We start from the raw sequence: 17,870 nt of genomic DNA, 5'->3' as shown, positions 1-17,870 counted from the left end.
TTGCAATGAAGGTGGGCCTCATGAATAAGTAATTACACCGTATTAATTATGCAAGAGTTTGTTTGGCTCCAACACCCCCCCTCACCCTACAACGTGCGATTTTCTTTGCTATTCTCGGCGGGGTGTGGTGTGGGAGGCGGATTGGCGAGAGGTTTGGCTGCAAAACGCCATGGAAAAGCAGCAAGACGTCTTTCTGCACCGCTCTGCATAACTAATGACGCACCAGACGTGCATGCATAATTAATGACGCATCAGGCTTGCATGCATAATTAATGCTTGAGCGGGTGACGTCGGACGGCGGTCCATCCACCGGCGCAGCGCCCCCTCGTGGTTTCCCAAGGACATGGCCAACCAACCAAGTCTACATTGGATGGTCATCAGGAACCCAACCCACTCCAGCTTCAGGGAGGATGGTCTTGAGGAGAATGGACTCCGCGACCCATTCCCTCCCCTTCCCCCCCCCTCCTCATACATTCCTTCCTCTGGCTTCACAATTTGTCCGAAGAAGGATCTCGACCCGAAACGTCACCCATTCCTTCTCCCCAGAGATGCTGGCTGTCCGGCCAAGTTACTCCAGCAATTTGTGTCATTGGTGTAAACCAGCATCTGCAGTTCCTTCCCACATTATGACCTTGAGACCCTGACGTTGAGGAATAGATCGGGTAGATGCACAGGGTCTCTTGCCCAGAGTAGGTGAATCAAGGACCAGAGGACATAGGTTCAAGGTGAAGGGGAGAAGATTTAATAGGAATCTGAGGGGCAACTTTTTCACACAAAGGGTGGTGGGTGTATGGAACAAGCTGCCAGATGGGTTGTTGAGGCTGGGACTAACGTAACATTTAAGAAACAGTTATTCAGGTACATGGGTAGGAGGGATATGGGCCAAATGCAGACAGGTGGGACTAGTGTAGCTGGGACATGTTGGCCAGTGTGGGCAAGTTGGGCCGAAGGGCCTGTTTTCACGTTGTATCACTCTGTTGCCTCGCCCATGTGATGCATGGGGCTGAGTCACACCGGCTCTGCCTCCACAGACAAGGGACAGGTGGTAATTCTCCTTACCTTCACGGTGGCGCAGCGGTAGAGTTGCTGCCTCACAGCGCCACAGACCCGGGTTCCATCCTGGCTACGGATGCGGTCTGTACAGAGTTTGTACATTCTCCCCGTGACCTGCGTGGGTTCTCCGGGATCTCCAGTTTCCTCTCACAATCCAAAGATGTGCAGGTTTGTAGGTATAAATGTCAAAAAATGTCCCTCGTGTGTGTAGGGTGGTGTTAATGTGCGGGGATCGCTGGTTGAGTTACTCCAGCACATTGTATCTACATTGGGTGTAACGCAGCATCTGCAGTTCCTCCCGACACACAGTCCTCTCCCCATTGTGGCCTCTACTGCCCCCCCCACCCCTCCCACTCCGTGTTCTTCCCTACGGCTGGGACGTTGCCTATCTCCCGTCCTCCACAGATGCTGCCTGACCCGCTGAGTAACTCAAGCGCTCCATGTCTTTAACCCGTCCCGTTTGTCACCGACTCTCCCCCTCGCTCAGACTCTGCGGAACATGAGGGGAGAGGGCCACATTGGCAATGGATGACCAGTGCAATACCAGCGGTGGAATCGTGCCCTTCGGCCCACTCTATCCCTGCCGACCATCTATTCGCAAATCCATATTTTTCCCACATTCCCATCAACTTTCCCCAGATTCTGCGCAAAGGGGGCAATTTAGAGATCCACTCACTTACCCGACCGACCCGCGTAACATTAATAACAACATGTTTAGTTTAGAGATACAGCGCGGAAACAGGCCCTTCGGCCCACCGGGTCCAGATCCAGGGGCCACAGTTGAAGAATAAGGGTTTAAGACACAGTTTAAGAATCAGTCTTAAGAAGGGTATCGGCCTGAAACGTTGCCTATTTCCTTCGCTCCATAGATGCTGCTGCACCCGCTGAGTTTCTCCAGCACTTTTGTTTACCTTACTCCCTTACTCTTAAGGGGTAAGCCATTTAGAACGGAGATGAGGAAACACTTTTTCACACAGAGAGTTGTGAGTCTGTGGAATTCTCTGCCTCAGAGGGCGGTGGAGGCTGGTTCTCTGGATACTTTCAAGAGAGAGCTTGATAGGGCTCTTAAAGATAGCGGAGTCAGGGGATATGGGGAGAAGGCAGGAACGGTGTACTGATTGGGGATGATCAGCCATGATCACATTGAATGGCGGTGCTGGCTCGAAGGGCCGAATGGCCTACTCCTGCACCTATTGTCCAACCAGCGATCCCCGCACACTGACACTACCCTACACACACTAGGGACAATTTTACATTTATACCGAGGCCAATTAACCTACAAACCTGTACGTCCTTGGTGTGTGGGAGGAAACCGGAGCACCTGGAGAAAACTCGCGCGGGTCACGGGGAGAATGTACAAACTCCATACAGACAACACCCGTGGTCGGGATCGAACCCGGGTCTCTGAGAGGCAGCAACTCTACTTCTCTACCACCTTGGACAGGTACAGGGATAGGACAGGTTTAGAGGGAAATGGGCCGAACGCGGGCAGGTGTGACGAGTTTAGATGGGACATGTTGGTCGGTGTCGGCAAGTTGGGCCGAAGGGCCTGTTTCCAAGTTGAATGATGCCATTACTCTATGACCCACGGGACAATCCACGCCGTCAGGAGGAGAACGTGCAAACTCCACATGGACAGCACCAGAGGTCTCCAGACCCGAAACATCACCTATCCTTTATCTCCAAAAATGTTGCCTGACCTGCTGAGTTACTCCAGCACTTTGGGTCTTTGGTGTAAACCAGCACCTGCAGTTCTTGAGCCCACATCTCCACTGGGTGATTTGCAGAAATTCATAGCGCTGACGAAGGCCACTCGGCCCATCCTGTTGATGGCAGTTGGAAAGATAAAACTCATGGTTGCGCAGCGGTAGAGTTGCTGCCTCACAGCGCCAGAGACCCGGGTTCGATCCCGACTACGGGTGCTGTCTTTACAGAGTTTGTACATTCTCCCAGTGACCTGTCTGGGTTTTCTCCGGGTGCTCCGGATTCCTCCCACAATCCAAAACCGAGGGTTAATTGGCTTCGGTAATAATTGTAAATTGCCCCTCGTATGTGCAGGGTCGTGTTACTGTGCGAGGATCGCTGGTTGGTGCATTCTCGATGGGCTGAAGGGCCTGTTACCGTGCTGTAACTCTAAAATAAACTACTGAGACCCACCCTACCCACTGCCCTGCCCTCCGCTGCTATCTCTGCTTCGTGGGTCATAAGGTCATGTGATAGGAGTAGAATTAGGCCATTCGGCCCATCAAGTCTACTCCACCATTCAATCATGGCTGATCTATCTCTCCCTCCTAACCCCATTCTCCTGGCTTCCCCACATAACCCCTGACACCTATACTGATCAAGAATCTATGTATCTCTGCCTCACACAGAGCCTTGCAGACGGAGAGTCACTGGGCTGTCTGCGCGCTCCCGCACCCATGTTGGTGAGGCGCCGCTGGTCGGGGTGATATCAACTTCCATAACCCGCTACCAACGGAATGGAAGCATCTTAGAAACATAGAAAAATAGGTGCAGGAGTAGGCCATTCGGCCCTTCGAGCCAGCACCGCCATTCAATATGAGCACGGCTGATCATCTAAAATCAGTACCTCATTCCTGCTTTCTCCCCGTATCCCCTGATTCCTTTATCCCTAAGAGCTAAATCTAACTCTCTTGAAAACATCCAGTGAATTGGCCTCCACTGCCTTCTGTGGCAGAGAATTTCACAGATTCACAACTCTCTGGGTGAAAAAGGTTTTCTACATCTCAGTCCAAAACGGCCAACCCCTTATTCTTAAACTGTGGCCCCTGGTTCTGGACTCCCCGAAGATCGGGACCATTTTTTCCTGCATCTAGCCTGTCTAATCCTTTAAGCATTTTATATGTTTCTATAAGATCGCCTCTCATCCTTCTAAATTCCAGTGAACACAAGCCCAGTCGACCCATTCTTTCATAATTACTATGTAAGGTGTCCTTGAGATTTTGTATGAAAGGCGCCCATTAAATATAAAATTTATTATTATTATTATAATATGTCAGCCCCGCCATCCCAGGTATTAACCTGGTGAACCTCCGCTGCACTCCCTCAATAGGAAGAATGTCCTTCCTCAAATTAGGAAACCAAAATTGCACACAATGCTCCAGATGTGGTCTCACCAGGGCCCTGTACAACTGCAGTAGGACCTCCTTGCTCCTCAACTCTAATCCTCTCGCAATGAAGGCCATTGGCAATGAAGAACATTCTTGTTATTGAGGGAGATAGCGTATGTTCACCAGGTTAATTCCCTGGATGGCAGGACTGTCATATGTTGATCGAATGGAGCATCTGGGCTTGTATACTCTGGTATTTAGAAGGATGAGAGGATATCTTATTGAAACATATAATATTATTAAGGGGTTGGACACGCTAGAGGCAGGAAACGTGTTCCCGACGTTGGGGGAGTCCAGAACCAGGGGCCACAGTTTAAGAATAAGAGGTAAGCAATTTAGAATGGAGATGAGGAAAAACTTTTTCACACAGAGAGTTGTGAGTCTGTGGAATTCTCTGCTTCAGAGGGTGGTGGAGGCCGGTTCTCTGGATGCTTTCAAGAGAGAGCTAGATAGGGCTCTTAAAGATAGCGGAGTCAGGGGATATGGGGAGAAGGCAGGAACGGGGTACTGATTGTGGATGATCAGCCATGATTACATTGAATGGCGGTGCTGGTTCGAAGGGCCGACTGGCCTACTCCTGCACCTATTGTCTATTGACTGCCTGCTGTACCCGATGCTTACTTTTAAAGGGAAGCTACCACGGACCCAGCGCAGTTTGTGGCAGGGAGTGTTGCCAATGTGGTCATACACCACAGAACCAGGCCCTTCGGCCCAACCCATCCATGCCAACCAAGATGCCCCATTTAGTTTTAGAAATACGGAGCGGAAATAGGCCTTTCCGCCCACCGAGTCCGCGCCGACCAGCGATCACCCCGTACACTAGCTCTATCCTACACACACACACGGGACAATTAACCTACAAACCTGCACGTCTTTGGGAGTGTGGGAGGAAACTGGAGCACCCGGAGAAAACCCACGCAGGTCACGGGAAGAACGTGCACATTCCGTACCGACAGCACCCGGAGTCAGGATCGAACCCGGGTCTCTAACCCCCTTATTACCCTGGTGCTGTCTGTACGGAGTTTGTACGTTCTCCCCGTGACCGCGCGGGGTTTCGCCGGGTGCTCCGGTTTCCTTCCACAAAGATGTGCGGAGTTCGTTGGTTAATTGGCTTCTGCAAGTTGCCCCTCGTGTGTAGGGAGGGAGTGGGTGGGAAAGTAGAATAACATGGAACTAAATGTGAACGGATGATCGCTGGTCAACGCCGACTCGATGGGCTGAAGGGCCTGTTTCCATGCTATATCTCGAGACTAAACTAAATTTATCAATGGCACCGAATGCATTAATCTCACGCGGTCACTCCTAAATGCAGGTGGGAACTCAGGTGAGGCAGAGGTTCACTTGCACCTTCTCCAACCTCATCTACTGCATCCGTTGTTCAAGATGTGGCCTCTTATACATCGGCGAGACCAAACGTAGACTGGACTCGCTCAGCCCGCCTGAACCTACCTGATCTCCCGGTTGCCAAACACTTTAATTCTCCTTCCCATTCCCACACTGACCTCTCTGTCCTGGGTCTCCTCCGTTGTCAGACTGAGGCTAAACGCAAATTGGAGGAACAGCATCTCATATTTCGCTTGGGCGAAACAGCCCAATGGTATGAACATTGGCTTCTATAACTTCCAGTGACCCCGGCATTCCCTCTCTCTGCACCCCCCCCCCCCCCCCACCCAAGTGACACCATCCTCCACTCTCACCTAGCCCCCTGCTAACAACGGCCCGTTTCCTTCATCATCGTTGCATTGTTGCATATCTTTCATTCATTTGTTCTATATCTCTCCACATCACCGTCTATATCTCTCGTTTCCCTCTCCAGTGTCTGAAGAAGGGTCTCGACCCGAAACGTCGCCCACTCCTTCTCTCCAGAGACGCCGCCTGTCCCGCTGAGTTACTCCGGCATTTTGTGTCCAATTGCAGAAACTTCCTGCGCCTGGAGCATTGGAGACGAGGAGCTCGCTGCCCCCGCACTGGCCAGCTGAGGTGGATGGAGGGCTGGGCAGCGGGGAGCGGAGGCACAAGGAACTAACTGCACATGTTGGAATCTTGAGTGAAATGACAAAGTGCTGGAGGGAGCAGAGCTTTGACATTAGCCCCCACACCCCCCCCCCCCCAAAAAGATATTAAACAGCGATAGAGGGCTTGATTAGGTTGGCTTTTCTTAGGGTGGTACAGTGGCGCAGCGGCCAAGTTGCTGCTCCTGGTTCGATCCCAACTACGAGTGCTGTCTGTACGGAGTTTGCATGTTCTCCCCGTGACCTGCGTGGGTTTTCTCCGGGTGCTTCGGGTTCCTCCCACACCCCAAAGACGTGCAGTTTGTAGGTTAATTGGCTTGGTAGAAATATAGATTGTCCCTGGTGTGTGCGTAGGACAGTGTTAGTGTGCGGGGATCGCTGGTCGGCACAGACTCGGTGGGCCGAAGGGCCTGTTTCCGCGCTGTATCACTAAACAAAACCTCAGCATGGCAGCACCAGTGCGCTGTCTCCCGGGGGGGGGGGGGGGGGGGGGGGACTTTATTGGCAGATGGGTGAAGATGAAGAGGTCATTAAAAGGCAGATACGCACAAAGGCACACATTCACACACACAGACTCACACACACTCAGACTTACTCACACACATTCACACACACAGACACACACACTCAGACACACACACTCACACACACATTCATACAAACACACACACTCACACGCTCTCACACAGACACACACTCTCACACAGACACACTCTCACACAGACAGACTATGGGTGAACTGGGGTTGGGGACTGGACTTTGTGCCTTCCCTCATGGTGGGAGCCATTGTGGGGGGATGTTCTTTATGTTTAATCTCTTATTAATGTTATGTCTGTATTCTTTCTTTATGCGCTGCACTGGCAAGAAGCATTTCACTACACCTAGGTGTATGTGACTAATAAATAACCTTTGACTTTGACCTTTGACTTTGTCAGACACTCACACTCATACAGACACACACACACTCACACACTCACGCAGACAGACAGACACACTCACACAGACACACACTCACACAGGCAAACAAACACAGGCAGACACACACTCACAGACACACATATACAGACAGACACACGTACAGACACTGCTATGGAGACCGCCTGACACGGACACACACACACACGGGGACACACGCAGATACATTTACACACACCCACTCCCACTGCAACTGGCGAGCCGAGGATCAGCAATCCACGCGAACTAGGTGAGGTCACAGAGAGGCAAATCATGTACAAAAAAATCTAAAAATATTCATTTAAGAAAAATACAGACCACTTGCTTTCTTTAAAAAAAAATACCCCAGAGAGACGAAACCGTTTTCCCCCAGCGTCCAGTTTCGATGCTGACCGCGTCGTAATTCGATGATAACGGCGTCTGATTTCACATCCCCGGGTGTCTCAGTCTCCGCTTCAGCGCCGGTTCCATCCCCGCCGTGCATCACTGGCCGGGGGCCGTGCATCACTGGCCGGGGGCCGTGCATCACTGGCCGTGCAACACTGGCCGCGGGCCGGGGGCCATGCAACACTGGCCGGGGGCCGTGCAACACTGGCCGCGGGCCGTGCAACACTGGCCGGGGGCCGTGCAACACTGGCCGCGGGCCGGACAACACTGGCCGCGGGCCGGGGGGCCGGTTTCACCACAGGCCGGGAGCTCCCCTCATCTCATTTTTGCTGCAAATACTTTTACAATAAAAATGGACAAAAAAAACAAAACAGTCCAACCCCTCCCCTCCCTGGTTTGATGGGCCCGGCTCCGTTGCTGTCCTCGGGTCCCTGGTTCAATGCCCGCAGCCGGCGCTGCCATTGACCATTCATTGTCTTCCCCCTTCTTCTCGCCCCGGGAATGAGCGAAGTCCGGCTCACGGTCGCTGTTTGAGACATTGTCCTGTTGTGTCCGGCGGTGAAAATAAAACCCCGTCTCTGGGGCCAAACCCCCCCCCCTCAACCTCCTACCTGGTCTCCCCAACACACACATATATATATATATATGGACATATATTTACAGACAGGGGTGTGTGTGCCTGTCTGCCGCTTGGTGCCGGGGCAGAGTGAGAGAGAGGGAGAGAAGGGCAGAAGGGCCAGAGTTGTTCAGTGCTGCCCGTACACAGGGGGTCGGTTATGTGTTGGGCGCTGCTGCTGCTGCTGCCGCTGCCGCTGCTGCTGCCGCCGCCGCCGCCGCCGCCTCAATGTCCCGGTTGCCCCCGGAGTTATCGCTGCCTCCCGGCCCCGGTGTCTGCACATCCACCGGGCTCAGCGCCGGCTCGCTGCTCGGCAGCTGCTGGCTGGACTCCGTGTCCATGCTCGACTCTGACATGCTGTGGAATGACGTTTGGCTGTAGGACGACATGGATAAGTCGGCGATGGACATCTCGGGCGGGCTACAAGTGTACATATCCTCCATTGAGCTCTGTCCCACGCTGTACCGGCCAGGGTGCCGCCCAGCCACGCTCAGCTGTGACAACTTGTCCACCTCCACCATCATCATCTCCAGGGGCACCTTGTCTTCCACTAGTGCATTGTCTTCCATAAGCGCATTGTCTTCCCAGAGTGTCTTGTCTTCCACTAGCGCATTGTCTTCCAAGAGCGCATTGTCTTCCAAGAGCGCATTGTCTTCCACTAGCACCTTGTCTTCCACGTACGCCCTGTCTTCCACTAGCACCTTGTCTTCCACGGACGCCCTGTCTTCCACTGAAGCCTCGTCTGCCACTGAAGCCTCGTCTTCCACTGAAGCCTCGTCTTCCACTGAAGCCTCGTCTTCCACTGAAGCCCTGTCTTCCACTAAAGCCCCGTCTTCCACTGAAGCCTCGTCTTCCACTGAAGCCCTGTCTTCCACTAAAGCCCCGTCTTCCACTGAAGCCTCGTCTTCCACTGAAGCCCTGTCTTCCACTGAAGCCTCGTCTTCCACTGAAGCCTCGTCTTCCACTAGCGCCTTGTCTACCCCTGGGGCATTGTCCACCTCGGGCTCGTCATCTGCATCGTCCTCCCTGTCCGAGGTCGAGCTTTTCGCCGAAGGCGGGCTGCGTGTGATCATGGTTTGGAACCAGTCCCGGTTGTCCTCCAAGTTGTCCAGGATCTCCTTTGCGTCGGGGTACACCAGGTCAGCCCACGTCTCCCACAGAGGGTGCACGATGTAATCGATGAAGCCGACCTGCGGCAGAAGCGGAAAGGCCGGGGGTCAGGTTGATCATTATTACATGCGGGTGACACAAGAGTGAGTGGTGGAACTCAGCGGGTCAGGCAGCATCACTGGAGAGAGGGAATGGGTGACGAGACCCTTCTTCAGGCAGAGAGCGAGGGGAGAGGGGCACCCTCAGTCTGAAGAAGGGTCTCGACCAGAAACGTCACCATTTCCTGCCGTGATGGAATTTAATACATACAGAGAAATGTGAGGTATTGCACTAACATGGGCAGAACCTACACGGTGAACGGCAGAGCTCAGGGGAGTGGTGTAGAGTTTTGGGCACCATGTTATGAGAAAGATGTTGTCAAGCTGGAACCGTGCAGAGAAGATTTACAAGGATGTTGCCGTGATTCGAGGGTCTGAGCTCTAGGTAGAGGTTGAGAAGGCTGGGTCTCTATTCCTTGGAGCGCAGGAGGATGAGGGGCGATTTTATAGCGGTGTACAAAATCATGAGAGGAATAGATTGGGTAGAGTCTCTTGCCCAGAGTAGGGGAATCAAGGACCAGAGGACATGGGTTCAAGGTGAAGGGGAAAAGATTTATTAGGAATCTGAGGGGTAACTTTTTCACACAAAGGCTGGTGGGTGCATGGAACAAGCTGCCAGAGGAGATAGTTGAGGCTGGTACTATCCCAACGTTTAAGAAACAGTTAGACAGGTACATGGATAGGACAGGTTCGGAGGGATATGGACCAAGCTCTTGTTGTGTTTTATGATTGTTGACAAATCAATCTGCCTCCAGGGATAAATAAAATCCTATCGTGTCGTATTGTAATAAGGTCATAAGTGATAGGAGAAAACTAGACTTTTCAAGTCTACTCCGCCATTCAATCATGGCTGATCTATCTCTCCCTCCTAACCCCATTCTCCTGCCTTCTCCCCATAACCTCTGACACCCATACTGATCAAGATTCCAGCTATCTCTGCCTTAAATATATCCATTGACTTGGCCTCCACGGCGCCTGGGACTGCCGTGAGTGAGGAGGGGGAGGGGAAGAATGGGGGGGGCCATTGTGTGGGGGAGGGGGGTGGTGAACAAAGGGGAACCTGGTGCGGGGGTACTTTGTAACTTTGTAACTTTCCCTTTACATGGTGACTGTTTGCTTACCTGGTGTATGCAAGCAAAGAATTTCACTGTGAATACATTAATTCATTAATCAATTCATTAATCAATTCATTAATCAATCAATCAATCGATCCATCGATCCATCGATCCATCAATCAATCAACCAATCAGTCAGTCAACCAATCAACCAATCAATCACTCTATTTAATTTATCCATTCACTGTCTCACCTGTGATTTCTCAATGGAGGCGATGTGCTTATCACACATGGGACTGATGACCATGTCCATCTCCCGCTCCCGGTCGCCCTGGCTGAAGAACTCCATCATGATTTTATCCACCCACGCCCGGTACAGGTGCAGGGGCTTGGTGGGGTTGCTCAGGTCAGCACAGTGCACCATGTTCTGCAGAACCTGTGAGGGAGGAACCACCGGTGCTCAGTGCTCAGTGCATCTCCAAACCCCCCCCCCCACTTACAACCACCCACCCCTTCTCCTCACCGCTCTCTCAGCAGAAACCATCAGCTGTCCGCAGTGACACGGTGGCGTGTCTAAACTTGCCACCGTGAGTAACGTTGAGTAACGTTGATGATGGGTCAGGCCTGTCACTGTATAACAATGGGGTACAGTCATGATGGGGACAAGAGTGTGTATAAAACTGGGGACAGGAGTGAAGCGTGTGTAGCTTAGTTTAGTGTAGTTCAGAGATACAGCGCGGAAACAGGCCCTTCAGCCCACCGAGTCTGTGCCCACCAGCGATCCCCGCACACAAAAACTATCCGACACACACTAGGGACAATTTACAATTTTACTGATTCTAATTAACCTACAAACCTGCACGTCTTTGGAGTGTGGGAGGAAACCGGAGCACCCGGAGAAAACCCACATAGTCACGGGGAGAACGTACAAACTCCGTACAGACAGCGCCCGTGATCAGGATGGAACCCGGGTCTCTGGCGCTGTGAGGCAGCAACTCTACCGCTGCGCCACCGTGCCGCCCACTGGCGTTTTTGCGACATTGGGTTGCTAATGTTAAAATGGAACATGAAAGGAGAAATGTATTTAGCCAGAAGGTGGAGAACTTGTGGAACTCATTGCCACAGACGGCTGTGGATGCCAAGTCATTGGGTGTTTTTTTAAAGTGGAGATGGATAGGTTGTTGATTAGGAAGGGCAACTCCCAAACTATGCTCATTGCAATTTCGATCATCGGCACATACAGTGCAGTGAACACGTACACACACGCATGTTTGTTGGCTGTGGGCCAAGTCATTCCAGGAAGCTGATCAGCTACAAGGGCCCGTCACTGTGTGACACTGGGGTACAGTGCTGGTGGGGACAGGTCTGTCATGGTGTTACTGCTGTACTGGTGGGTACAGATCTATTGCGTAGGTTTAAACCGTAGACACAAAAAGCTAAACTCAGCGGGTCAGACAGCATCTCCGGAGAAAAGGAATAGGTGACGCTTCTGGTCGAGACCCTTCTTCAATTGGTGAGACAGGCTCAAAGGGCTGAATTGCCTTCTCATATTCCCAGCCTTCTGCCTTCAATCACAAGAAGATTGCGACTCTCTGTCTCATCGAGAGCTCACAGACGCTATATTTTCCTTGATCTCGATTACCTTTGTCCCGTTTTCACACCTTACACTTCCTTGTCTAAGTATCTCCCTCTCCCCTGACATCAGTCTGGTCTCAACCTGAAACGTCACCTGTTCCTTCTCTCCAGAGATGCTGCCGGTCCCGCTGAGTTACTCCAGCATTTTGTGTCTATCTTCGGTGTAAACCAGCATCTGCAGTTCCTTCCTGCACAGCGAGTCAGTAAAGTCGAACGCTCACATCCAGAACCAGGGGTCACACACACAGTTTAAGAATAAGGGATCGGTCATTTAGAACTGAGATGAGGAGAAACATCTTCACCCAGAGAGTTGTAAATCTGTGGAATTCTCTGCCACAGAAGGCAGTGGAGGCCGATTCACTGGATGTTTTCAAGAGAGAGTTAGATTTAGCTCTTAGGGCTAACGGAATCAAGGAATGTGGGTAGAAGGCAGGAACGGGGTAGTGATTCTGGATGATCAACCATGATCATATTGAATGGCGGTGTTGGCTCGAAGGGCCGAATGGCCTACTCCTGCACCTAGACAGAAATGCTGGAAAAACTCAGCGAGTGCAGCAGCATCTATGGAACGAAGGAAATAGGCAACGTTTCGTCCCGAAACGTTGCCTATTTCCTTCGCTCCATAGATGCTGCTGCACCCGCTGAGTTTCTCCAGCACTTTTGTCTACCTTCGATTTTCCAGCATCTGCAGTTCCTTCTCAAAACACAGATGTGACTTATTGGTGGAGTATATCTGTCCCTGTGCTGCATACGAGTACTATTCGGCACCTCTCTGTTGTGTATAATAATGGGGGTACAGGACTAGTTACAGGCGGAGCACGTGGGGATAAGTCTGCCTGTCACTGTTTAACTCGGAGATGCATCATCTTAGAAACATAGAAACATAGAAAATAGGTACAGGAGGAGGCCATTCGGCCCTTCGAGCCTGCACCGCCATTCGATATGATCATGGCTGATCATCCAACTCAGTATCCCGTACCTGCCTTCTCTCCATACCCCCTGATCCCCTTAGCCACAAGGGCCACATCTAACTCCCTCTTAAATATAGCCAATGAACTGGCCTCAACTACCTTCTGTGGCAGAGAATTCCAGAGATTCACCACTCTCTGCGTGAAAAATGTTTTCCTCATCTCAGTCCTAAAGGATTTCCCCCTTATCCTTAAACTGTGACGCCTTGTCCTGGACTTCCCCAGCATCGGGAACAATCTTCCTGCATCTAGCCTGTCCAACCCCTTAAGAATTTTGTAAGTTTCTATAAGATCCCCCCTCAATCTCCTAAATTCTAGCGAGTACAAACCGAGTCTATCCAGTCTTTCTTCATATGAAAGTCCTGACATCGCAGGAATCAGTCTGATGAACCTTCTCTGTACTCGCTCTATGGCAAGAATGTCTTTCCTCAGATTAGGAGACCAAAACTGTATGCAATACTGCAGCTGTGGTCTAACCAAGACTCTGTACAACTGCAGTAGAACCTACCTGCTCCTATACTCAAATCCTTTTGCTATGAATGCTAATCTTGTGACAGTATTGGTGTTTTTTGATTGTTGGTATATATCTGGAATTTGACATTTAAAAAATCACCTAAAATTCAAGTAACGCGGAAAGCTTTGAGGAGGCACTGATGGAAATTGTGGGAGACTCTACCTGTATTCGGTCGGAGTAGTTATCCAGCAACAAGACGCCTAAACTCGTCACTTTCTTCGTCTCCACCATGGTCTTCAAATCGGCCAGTAGGTTCATGTGTTTGGTCATGTCTGTAGCCAGCACCTGGATAGGACATAGAGGCATTTAAACATCGAGAATAGGTGCAGGAAGAGGCCATTCAGCCCTTCGCAGCAGCAAGAGTGTATCTCTGTCAGCGATCCCATTCATACTTCATCTTACATTTACATTTCGCCTGGGCAGGTCGGAGAAATAAACGTTTGAGAACATTTAACATACAGAGATTATAACGCAATCCATTGAAGATGATAGCGCATTAGATATATTATTGGGTCAATGCACAGCGTATTTTAGCCTGAGTAGATGGGGATTCAAGAATCAGAGGACATACAGGGCGAGATTAGCAAGTTTGCTGATGATACAAAAGTTAGTGGTTTTGAAGATGGTTGTGAGCGATTGCAGCAGGATCTGGATCGATTGGCCAGGTGGGCGGAGGAATGGTTGATGCAATTTAATACAGAGAAGTGTGAGTTGTTGCATTTTGAGACGTCGAACAAGGGCAGGACCTACACAGTGAATGGTCGGCCTCTGGGTAGTGTTGTCGAGCAGAGGGATCTAGGAGTACAGGTGCATGGTTCCTTGAAGTTTGAGTCGCAGGTAGATAAGGTGATCAAAAAGGCTTTTTGGCACTTTGGCCTTTATCAGTCAGAGTATTCCTGGGATTGATCACCCATTCCTGGGATTGATCCCTGGGATCGCGGGAATGTCATATGAGGAAAGATTGAAAAGACTATGCTTGTATTCACTGGAGTTTAAAAGGATGAGGGGTTATCTTACAGAGACATATAAAATTATAAAAGGACTGGACAAGCTAGATGCAGGAAAAATGTTCCCAATGTTGGGTGAGTCCAGAACCAGGGGCAACAGTCTTAGAATAAAGGGGAGGTCATTTAAGACTGAGGTGAGAAAAAACTTTTTCACCCAGAGAGTTGTGAATTTGTGGAATTCCCTGCCACAGAGGGCAGTGGAGGCCAAGTCACTGGATGGATTTAAGAGAGAGTTAGATAGAGCTCTAGGGGCTAGTGGAGTCAAGGGATATGGGGAGAAGGCAGGCACGGGTTATTGATAGGGGACGATCAGCCATGATCACAATGAATGGCTCGAAGGACCGAATGGCCTCCTCCTGCAACTATTTTCTATGTTTCTATGTTTCCTCCTCTCCAGAGATGCTGCCTGTCCCGCTGAGTTACTCCAGCGTTTTGTCGTTTATGTAAAGACAGGCAGGGGATGCCAGCACCGAGGAGATCACATTTCCTTTACATAAACGCCAAAGTGGGCAGAACATTTTTGTGTCTGTCTGTAAAGTGAAGGTTAAGCCTGCGGCACCAACCATGTCGATGGCCATTTTGCGGAGGTTCTGAAGCTCTATCTTGGACAGGTTCTGGAAGATGTTGCAGTTCTCTTCCTGCAGCAGTTTGAAGCCCACAGCCAGGTGATGGTTCTCCAATACAGAGGAGTCATTGTACATAAGCGCCAACTCAGAGTCTGCAGAACATAACGGAGAAACAGCGTGAATAGTGGGGCGGCAAGATGGTGGAGGGGCAAAGCGATGGAACGGGAAGATCAGGGGCAGGTAAGTAGCGGAGGTCAGAGGGAAGTTCATCCGCTCATCAGTGATAGGAGCAGAATTAGGCCGTTCGGCCCATCAGATCCACTCTGCCATTCAATCATGGCTGATCCATCTCTCCCTCCTAACCCCATTCTCCTGCCTTCTCCCCACAACCCCTGACACCCGTACTGATCAAGAATCTGTCAATCTCCGCCTTAAAATTATCCATTGGCCTCCACAGCCGTCTGCGGCAGAGAATTCCACGGATTCACCACCCTCTGACTGAAGAAATTCCTCCTCATCTCCTTTCTAAAGGTACGTCCTTTTATTCTGAGGCTGAGCCCTCTGGTCTTAGACTCTCCCACTAGTGGAAACATCCTCTCCACATCCACTCTATCCAGGCCTTTCACTATTCGGTAAGTTTCAATGAGGTTTCCCCCCTCATTCATCTAAACTCCAGCGAGTGCAGGCCTAGGCTGGGACGACAGATGGCACAATGGGCTAAGTGTTCGGCTGGCAACCGGAAGGTAGCCGGTTCGAATCCCGCTTGGAGTGCATACTGTCGTTGTGTCCTTGGGCAAGACACTTCACCCACCTTTGCCTGTGTGTGAATGTGTGTGAGTGATTGGTGGTGGTCGGAGGGGCCGTAGGCGCAGATTGGCAGCCACGCTTCCGTCAGTCTGCCCCAGGGCAGCTGTGGCTACAGAAGTAGCTTACCACCACCGAGTGTGACTGAGGAGTGAATGAATAATGAGATGTAAAGCACCTTGAGTATTAGAAAGGCGCTATATAAATCCCATCCATTAGGCTGATCACAGGTTAACCCATTCACCCCTGGGATCATTCTCAATAGACAATAGACAATAGACAATAGGTGCAGGAGTAGGCCATTCGGCCCTTCGAGCCAGCACCGTCATTCAATGTGATCGTGGCTGATCATCCCCAATCAGTACCCCGTTCCTGCCTTCCCCCCATATCCCCTGACTCCGCTATCTTCAAGAGCCCAATCTAGCTCTCTCTTGAAAGCATCCAGAGAACCCGCCTCCACCGCCCTCTCGTAAAGAGAAGAAGGAGCCAAAGTGAAAGGGATGAGGGCAGGAGTAGTCACCAGGAGAAGCGGAGACAAGAGAGAGAGAGATAGACAGGGGTGAGGAGTAACGGTGGGAGGTGGGAAGACTTTGAGGAAGACAAGGGGTGTAGTGCTGGCACAATGAAAGGAAACCTGACCAATGAAGGAGTTAGGAAAGGTTGGGGAGATAATTGAACGAGTCCTTGGACGTCAAAGGGATGTGTTGATGGGAGTTGGGGAGATGGCGAAAAGGAGAGAGGGAGAAAGGGAGAGAGAAAGGAGGTGGAGAAAAAGTAGAGGGGAATAGAACCCAACGAGGGATCAGAGTTTAGTCAGTACGGGTGTCAGGGGTTACGGGGAGAAGGCAGGGGAATGGGGCTAGGAGGGAGAAGTGGATCAGCCATGACTGGATGGGCCGAATGGCCTAATACTCCTGCTGTCACTTATGATCTTACAGATGCTGCGATGGCAGACAGAGAAGTGAAGACAGAGATGAGAGGGACACACACAGAGACAGGCAGGCGGCAAGGTCTAGGAACGAGAGGAGTGGAGAGAAATGTGAAATAAAATTATTTATTCAAACACTAAAAAGATTTCCAATAACATCTCCGAAGGATAATAGACTTATTTACAAGAAATTTAACAATATAATATACTCCTTCATACTCTGGAGCATAAACAAAAAATTATTATTAAAATATTTGAAAAGGATTAAATATATCTGGGAATCAAATTGATGGGTTCAGCGGCTAGCTTAGTTTAGTTTAGTTTAGAGATACAGCGCGGAAACAGGCCCTTCGGCCCACTGGGTCCGCGCCGACCAGCGATCCCCGCGTATTCTAACCCTATCAATGGATTGGAGGGTAGCTAATGTTATCCATCTTTTTAAGAAAGCAGGGAGAGAGGAAGCAGGGAATTGTAGAGCAGTTAGCCTGACATCGGTGGTGGGGAAGAGGCTGGAGTCGATTATTAAAGATGAAATAGCCGCACATTTGGACAGCAGTAACAGGATCGGTCCGAGTCAGCATGCTTGACTAATCTTCTGGAATTTTCTGAGGATGTAACTAGGAAAATGGACAAGGGAGAGCCAGTGGATGTGGTGTACCTGAACTTTCAGAAAGCATTTGTTAAGGTCCCACACTGAAGATTAGTGGGCAAAATTAGGGCACATGGTATTGGGGGTAGAGTGCTGACATGGATGGAGAAGTGGTTGACAGACAGGAAACAAAGAGTAGGGATTAACGGGTCCCTTTCAGAATGGCAGGCCGTGACTAGTGGGGTAACGCAAGGCTCGGTGCTGGGACCGCAGCTATTTACAATATATACCAATGATTTTGATGAAGGGATTAAAAGTAACATTAGCAAATGTGCAGATGACACAAAGCTGGGTGGCAGTGAACTGTGAGGAGGATGCTATGAGGATGCAGGGTGACTTGGACAGGTTGGGTGAGTGGGCAGATACATGGCAGATGCAGTTTA

At 50.6% G+C, this 17,870-nt stretch overlaps 1 protein-coding gene across 4 annotated transcripts in view; it reads right to left on the bottom strand.

The window, feature by feature from the left end:
- Window positions 1-7,430: 7,430 nt before the first annotated feature.
- Window positions 7,431-17,870, bottom strand: part of LOC116989647 (cAMP-specific 3',5'-cyclic phosphodiesterase 4C-like) — a 76,080-nt gene continuing 65,640 nt past the window's right edge. For all 4 annotated transcript variants that reach the window (XM_033047217.1, XM_033047216.1, XM_033047220.1 and 1 more), the window contains 4 exons: window positions 15,104-15,258; window positions 13,696-13,818; window positions 10,670-10,852; window positions 7,431-9,343 (listed from right to left, as the gene is read on the bottom strand). In XM_033047217.1, coding sequence (XP_032903108.1) covers window positions 8,312-9,343; window positions 10,670-10,852; window positions 13,696-13,818; window positions 15,104-15,258 — 1,493 coding nt within the window. In that variant the 3' untranslated portion in view covers window positions 7,431-8,311. The remainder of the gene's footprint in view (window positions 9,344-10,669; window positions 10,853-13,695; window positions 13,819-15,103; window positions 15,259-17,870) is intronic.

Source organism: Amblyraja radiata, chromosome 29, assembly GCF_010909765.2.
Source record: "Amblyraja radiata isolate CabotCenter1 chromosome 29, sAmbRad1.1.pri, whole genome shotgun sequence".
Classification (NCBI taxonomy): Eukaryota; Metazoa; Chordata; class Chondrichthyes; order Rajiformes; family Rajidae; genus Amblyraja; species Amblyraja radiata.
Note: the sequence above shows the minus strand (reverse complement) of the source record. Positions and strands in the feature narration are given on the sequence as shown.